General features: G+C 50.5%; 1 protein-coding gene across 1 annotated transcript; it reads right to left on the bottom strand.

Moving 5' to 3' along the window:
* Positions 1-223: 223 nt before the first annotated feature.
* TLR9 (toll like receptor 9) lies at positions 224-7175 on the bottom strand. The gene is made up of 2 exons (XM_069095568.1): positions 6793-7175; positions 224-4440 (listed from the first exon to the last, which is right to left on the bottom strand). Exons 1-2 carry the CDS (start codon positions 6793-6795, stop codon positions 1324-1326), a joined length of 3120 nt encoding a protein of 1039 aa, XP_068951669.1. The 5' UTR covers positions 6796-7175; the 3' UTR covers positions 224-1323.
* Between the last annotated feature and the right edge of the window lie 245 nt (positions 7176-7420).

The following is a 7420-nucleotide window of genomic DNA, read 5'->3' as shown; positions in this document are numbered from 1 at the left end:
CAGAGCTGTTTCTCACTCCTTCCTCCCTCCCTTCCCAGGCATCCAGCCATGGGCATCTTGGCATCCTCTGTCTCCAGTCCCAACAAAGTGTTTGATCCATTTACTCAGGCTATGGGCCTAGAGACTGAATCCCCTTCCCAAAACACACACACACACACACACACACACACACACACACAGACTCTGATTCCTAAACCTCTCAGAGCTAGGTAAAGGTGGGAAGAGGAGCAAGGTGCTGAACACATAGTCAGGGCTTAGTAGGTATCATTTGGTTATCCACTACAGTGCCTTCCAGAAGGTCCCCAAGCCATCCTGCTGCCTTTATAAGTGTACTTGTCCCAAGGGGCTTCCCGGTAAATAAAACCCTGTCTCAATTCTCCCACTGAAATAAGACATAAGTCATCATCTTCCTTCTCTGTTTGTCAATGGAAATGAACCCCTCTATAAAAAAGAAAGTAATTATCCACAAACCATTCTACTTTTCTCTTTCTCTAATAAAAATGATCTGCAAATAATCCTCCTTCCCTCTCAAGTGAAATTTATCCCCACACCCCCCTCCTTCCCTATTTCTCAATTGCAAATTTTCACTGAGTCAGAGGTTCTTAACCTTTTTGGGGGTCACAGGCCCTGGTGAGACCTATGGGCCCCTTCTCAGAATAAGGTCCTTAAATAATTGAAGGTAGTACTAAATTTTAATTAGAGGTTAATGAAAAATAAAGTTAATTTTTCCCCATCCATGTTCATATACTCCCATAAATACAAACAATGAATTAAGAACAATGAATTCTCTTTCCCTTTCCCTAATTAACCCCAAACCATCTCCTTTTCCTGACTCTTCCCAGAAATTCTGCCCCAAACCCTCCCCATACTCTATTTCCCCAGAAGTGATTCTCAAGCCATGTCCCTTCTATTCCTCTCATTCCAAGCAAATCCCCTTGAAATGCTCCCTCCCCTTCACCTCTTAGAATTCCTAGTGCCCTTGAAGACCCAGTTCATGCACTGCCTTCTGCATTAACCCTTTCCTGAGCTTCCCAACTGCTAGTACCTTCCCCACTCCTATCCCCTGAAATAGACTGAGTATTTATCTATGTACAGTTGTCTCCTCCCAATAGAATGTAGACTCCTTGTGGGCAGTCAATCAGTAAGCATTGATTAGGCACTGACTGTGTACCAGGCACTGTCCTAAGCACTGGACAGGGACTGTTTCACTTTGTTTGTATTCCCAATGACAGGTAGACGGTAGGCACTTAATAAATGCTTGCTGATTGTTTAACCCAGAAGGGCTTCCCTTGCCCTTACCCCACACACCCTCCCAGGGAGATCTCAGGGTCCCCGGCAGAAGTTTTGGTTATAGAAGCTCTGGTTGTTTGTGGCCAGGGCAGTGCAGAGCTGGGCCCAGAAGCTGTCCTGGCCACTGGGTTGGTGAGGCCAGAAGAGGACGGTCTGGCGGCAGAGGCGCTGGCGGAGCCTAACGTAGCGGGACTTGCGGGCTGCACGGTTCAGGATAACCAGCACTACTACATCTTGCTTGTCATCCAACAGCTTCTGCTGGGTCAAGTGGAAGGTAGCCCGAAGCAGGCCACTGACTGGCTGGCTGACTGCCCGGCCCCGAGAAGACAGCACAAAGAGGGTCTTGCGGCTTTTGTACACAGAGTCCCAAAGGTTTTCAATGAGGCTCTTCCCAGGCAGCCAGTCCCGATCTTCCAGGCACAGGCGGAACTGAAGCCGCCCCTTCCCCCTGCCCTTCCCTTCCTCCATGTGCACCCTCAGCTCGTTGTATACCCAGTCAGCCACAGCTTCCTGGGCCTTGTCAAACACCACAAAAGCATCGTAGTCATAGGAATGAGCAGAGGTCTTCCGTTTCTGCCAGACTCGCCACGGCAGCCAGGCTAGGCCCAGATGGAAGATATACCACAGGTCCCAGCCAAACAGACGCTGTAGGATAGGCATGGCTATGGTCAGCAGTGTGGCCAGCAGGGAGAAAGCAAAGCAGCTACAGGCCAGCCTCACATCCAGGCACAAACGCAGGTCCTGCATGAAGACACTCTTGCCACTGAGCGGGATGGGGCTCCCACATACCACCTTGCTGGTGAGTCCAGGCACAGCTGCCTGAATCTCCAGTAAGAACTCTAAGAAGGTGGCGTCACACTCACAATGTAGTGGGTTAGCCCCAATGTCCAACTCCTGCAGGGAGAGCGCCAGACTCCCAAACCAGCCTCGGTCCAAGGTCTTCAGAACATTGCCAAATAAGTTGAGTACCCGCAGTTTACTGGCTGGGGTAAAGAAGCCCTGGGGGATGAAGCTAATGTGGTTCTTGCTGAGGTCCAAGGTGTGAAGCTGGGTGCTGCTGGGGATGTGACCCGTGGCCAAGCGGTCCAGCAGGTTCCCAGAGAGGTCAAGCACCTCCAGGGAAGGCAAGAAGTGCAGGCTGCTCCAGTTAAAGAAGGTAATGTGGTTGTTCTTGGCCCAGAGCAGACGGAGGCTCTTGGGCAGATGGGCCAGGACGCGGTCTGGCAGAGTGCGAAGCTTGTTCTGGGACAGGTCCAGCCGGGTCAGTCTGCTGAGATTCTGAAAGAAGTGTTGGTAGAGGTCACCCTCAGCCCACATCCTACTCAGCAGGTTACCACTGAAGTCAAGGGCTTCTATGGAGTTGCTGGAGAGCCTCTGGGAGACCCTGGCATAGATCTGATTGTGAGCCAGACTAAGATATTGCAGGTTAGGGAGATGTCTTATAAAGCTCAGATTGTGGCCGATGCCATGAGCTTGGAAGGACTGGCTGTTGAAGCTGAGGTCCAGAGCCTTGAGGTGGGGCAGTTCAGTGAACGATCTGCTATGATACAAGTCCAGCTTGTTTTGAGACAAGTCCAGCAGCCACAAGTTGGTCAGTGAGCTAAACTGGGAACCATTGACTGCCTGGTTGATGCTGTTGCTGGACAGCCTCAGGCAATCAACAGTAGAGAGCCGATTAAACATCTCTGGATGGATGGTCACCATGTTGTTCTGGGAAAGGTCTAGGGTGAAATTGGATGAGTCACAGCGGGGCATAAAGTCCTCAGAAACAGGAGGATGGTCCTGGGGAGTTCTCTCAAGCTTTAGAAGGAGCTCTGGGCTGGCTGCTGGTTCTACGTTCACACTTTTCACATTGCTTGCACCTGTCACCTTGTTTTCAGACAAGTCCACATACTTCAGAGAGCGGAAGAGGCCAAAGATAGACAGCTCAGCCTTGCTGATGAAGTTCATGGGCAGGAGAAGCTTCCGGAGGGAGGGGAGCCCTAGCAAGGGCTGGATGGTGGCAAGAGTGAGGGATCGGAAAAAGATACCTGTCATATCCAACACCTCCAGGGATGTCAGATTCTGGAAGGAGGGGGCCAGGTGGAGCTGGGCATAGGACACCTTCTTGTGGTAGTTGAAGGATAGCTTTAGTTTTTTCAGTTTGGTCAGGCTTTGAAAGGCCGTGGTGTTGGTGATGTCCTCAGAGAGGAAGTTCCCACTGAGGTCTAACACGGTGAGATTGCCCAGGTTCTGAAACCAGCGTGAGTCAAGCTGACTCAAAGAGTTGTCACTCAGCACCAGGCCCTCTAACGCTCCCAGATGGCTAAAGGCGTCCGGGTCCACCTTGGGGTACCCCTCTGGGCATTCCTCACACGGATTGTAAGCTTGGTCACAACGCCGGCAATTCCTACTCAAGTCCAGCACTCGCAGGGCTGGGAAGCCAGCAAAGTCTCGGTGGGATAAGCTTACGATGCGGTTGGAGGAGATCAGCAGCATCTGGAGGCTGGCAGGCAGCCCCCTAGGGACTGTCGTCAGGTTGTCGTACTTGAGGGACAGGTTGGTGAGGTGGTTCAGGTTGGCCAGTACCCCGGGCGGCACGTCCACCTTCCCGTCACAGGGGTTCTTGTAGTAACAGTTGCCATCCATATAGAGGGAGCGCAGGCCGGGGAGTCTCGAGAAGGTGGCCGAGTCCAGAGCAAGGATCATGGTGTAGCTGATGACCAGGCTGGTCAGAGACGGCGGCAGGTCAGGTATCGACGTGATGCTGTTCCCTGATAGGTCGAGGAGCTTCAGCTCGGGGAGCTGCAGGAAGGTGCCTGGCTCGATGACCATCCGGCAGGGCAGGCGGAGGGTCGTGAGGATGGTGGGCGCGCAGTTCCATCTGAGCAAGAGCTGGCGCAGACTACGCAAATGCGTGAAGTGAGCCGGCTGGAGGTGGCTGATGTGGTTGTGCCGGAGCAGAAGGGTCTTGACCTTGGCCAAGGCTGTCGGAGTTGCCCCAGCGAAGGAGGGGACGAAGCCTAGGCTCCGCCGATCGCAGTCCACCACTCCATAAGGCTGAAGTTCGCAAGGCAGAAACTGGGGAAAATTGGTGGCAGCCACAGCTAAGGCTAGGGCCAAGAGAGGGATCAGGCAAAACCCCAAGTCCGAGAAACCACATCTAGAACCCTGCAGGGGAGTCAAACCGGGAAGGAAAGAGGGAAGAGGTTAAGAAATAGCTCCAAAAAAAGAAAAGAAATAATTCCAGCCGATCCCCTGGTCCCCTCCCTCGTGGTCATTAAACCCTACTCCCTTTCTGAAAGTCCCATGGCTCCTGGTTCTTTCCCTTAGGCTCCCTTGACTCAACCCCATCTCTACAGAATTTTCCACCTTAGAGAAACATCCAATCCAGCACCCTCATTGCATAGCAGGGACCCGAGGCCGACACAAACGGAGTGACTTGTTCAGAAACATCTAGCTGATCATGGGCAGCTCCCAGGCTAAAACTCAAAAGTCCTGATTTCCAGTTTCAGGGCTTCCTTGCCCTGGAAGCCAGCAGTTACCCTACTGGACAGTATAACTAAGTGGTTCCTTCTGTGGACAATGGAAAGAGAAGGCTGAATTCAAATAAGGACCTCAAAAATAAAGAGTTAGGCAAGGAAGGGCACAATGTATATAGTGCTGCACTTGGAGTCAAGACCTGGGTTCGAATCCTGCTCCAGACTTACTAGCTGTGGGACCCTGGGCAAGAAATCTAGTCTCTCTTAGCCTTACTTTCCGCATCAATAAAATGGGGATAATAAAAGCATCTGTGTCACAGGGTGGTTGCAAGGATCAAAGGAAATAACATATATAAAGTACTACATGAGTGCTTTTGTTATTGATTATTATTATTAGCAACTTTCCTGAGCATTGTCCACAGTGGACGGTCAGTAAATGTTGAAGTGAATAAAAATGAAGGCCTAACTCTTAGAGCTAGAAGGCACTGGACCCCAAGACTTGAAGGGCTGTAAGACTATCTTTAGAAGCAACTAGATGGCTCGGCGTACTGGGTCTGGAATCGGAAAGACCTGAGTTCAAATCCAGCCTCAGATGCTTACCAGCTCTGTGACCCTGGGCAAGTCACTTAATCTCTGTTTGCCTTAATCTACTGAAGAAGGAAATGGCAAAGTATTCCAGTATCTTTCCCAGGAAAACCCCATTGGTGTGCTGTGGTCCACGGGGTCACAAAGAGTCCTTCATGCCTCAATAAGCACAAAGAGTATTTTTACCCACAATCTTAAGAGAGAGCGGGAAAGTATTCCCGACCCACCAAGCTGGTTTAAGAAAAACCAAACAGTGGGAAGGTGCCACTATCCCTGAGGCCTCAGCTTTCGTCATTCAGTCTGTGGTTCTGCTTGGGCTTGACCTCTCAGGTCTGGAGACAGCCCTCCTTAACCAAAGAGGCCTCCCTGAAGCCAGGCAGAATGAGAAAGAGCAGCTGCCTGAACTGTGGAAGGGCCTCAAAAACCACACCAGGCTTCTGACATTAGTTTCCATTGCTGAGCTGCTTGGGATGAGGACTCCTTCCTTCCCATTTTTGAAGTGTGTTTCTTATGTGTGTGGTGGGGGTAGAGTAAAGGTTCTTTCTTATCCCTCACTTCTCTTTTCCCATTTGAGGTCTGAAGCTTTCTGTTTCTCTGTGGCCAAAAGATTGACTTATCTCTCTTCCCTTGAGCCTTTTTTTTATCTCTTTTGTGGGCCCCCATGCCTTCCCTTTACTCTTCAATACCAACAGGAAAGGAGAAACTGAGGATACTACTGGTGGACCCAGCTCTCTTTGGGAAGGGGCATACTGCCCATGAAATGCTTGCCCATGGAGTAACCACTCCAAGGGTGGGGGGATCTGTGGCCTTGAGGCCACACGTGGCCTTCTAGGTCCTCGGGTGTGGCCTTTTGACTGAGCCCAGATTTCACAGAACAAATACTTTTATTAAAGAAGTGAAGTTTGGATTCAGTCTAAAGGCCATGCTTAAGAACCTAGGGGGCCACATGTGGCCTCGAGGTCACAGATTCCCAACCCTTGAACTACTCCATGTCATAGGGTCCCAGGCAGCTAGCCAATACCTTCAGCCACTGGGAACCCTGGTGATGAACTGGAGATACTGTGTAAGGGAAAACTGTCCCTAGCTCATAGTCACACACACACACACACACACACACACACACACACACACACACACATACACACACACCCAACGATCCTTCCACTCTGAGTCATTTGGGACCACCTTGATGCAGTAAAAAGGAAACTAGGTTTGAGTCAAAGGACACAAACAACAAGAATAGAACAGAGTGTCCCCAATATATAACCATCTTCCAGAACTCCAGGAACATCCATCAGCTATCTTAACTAGTTTCCCTTTCCCCCTTCAAACCTCCTGAAACCAACTCCCCTGTGTATCCCAAACCTTTCCCCCATATCCCAAGAACCACCCTCCTCCAGAGACAAAGCAATGGCCAAGGCACTGCCAGTCTGGTCACTAAAATCTGAAATCTTACCATGGCTCTCTGGAGCTGAGGAAAAGTTGATCTGATGGCAGCAGAATTTCAGGTCCAAGAAGCAAAGCTGGTAGCCAAGGGCATAAGACAGCATGATCTGAGTTCCTGGTAAGGGTATGTGTCTAACTCAAAGAGCAAGAGGAAGTGAAAAAATTGGGGGAGCCCTTAGAATTTCTACCAGCATCTGCCTCCAAATCCCCTCTCTCCCTAAAGCAGGACCTTAGGTGATCTGGGGAGCTCTTCTGATCTAGCACCCGGCTCTAGGCTCTACTGGGGGCATCAGGAGTTTCTCGCCCAGGCTAGGGCTCTTTTGGAGATATTAGGGCTGCTAATTTGGTTGCCAGGATGTGGAAAACTAAGAGAGGGGTAAATTTGCATGCATTTCATAGCAGTAGCTGCCTGGAATATCCCCTTTCTCTTCACTTCCTTTCTCTGTTTTACACCTTCCAGGCCCTGGCTCAACTGGGCTTTAAGAACAGGGTCTGAGGCTTAACTAAGTACAACTCCATTCCCTTTGGTCAACATTTATTGATGATCTCCTACCTATAGGGCTCTTTCTGCAGTACAAGAGGTTCAAAGCTAGAAACTGCCACAGAACTTGGAGTGCATAATCTAATGGGGGGGAGGG

Source organism: Petaurus breviceps, unplaced genomic scaffold (genome assembly GCF_028583685.1).
Source record: "Petaurus breviceps papuanus isolate PSGF00001 unplaced genomic scaffold, PetGlider_PUasm1.0 227, whole genome shotgun sequence".
NCBI lineage: Eukaryota > Metazoa > Chordata > Mammalia > Diprotodontia > Petauridae > Petaurus > Petaurus breviceps.
The sequence above is the reverse complement of the archived record's forward strand: the minus strand, read 5'-3'. Positions and strand labels throughout refer to the sequence as shown.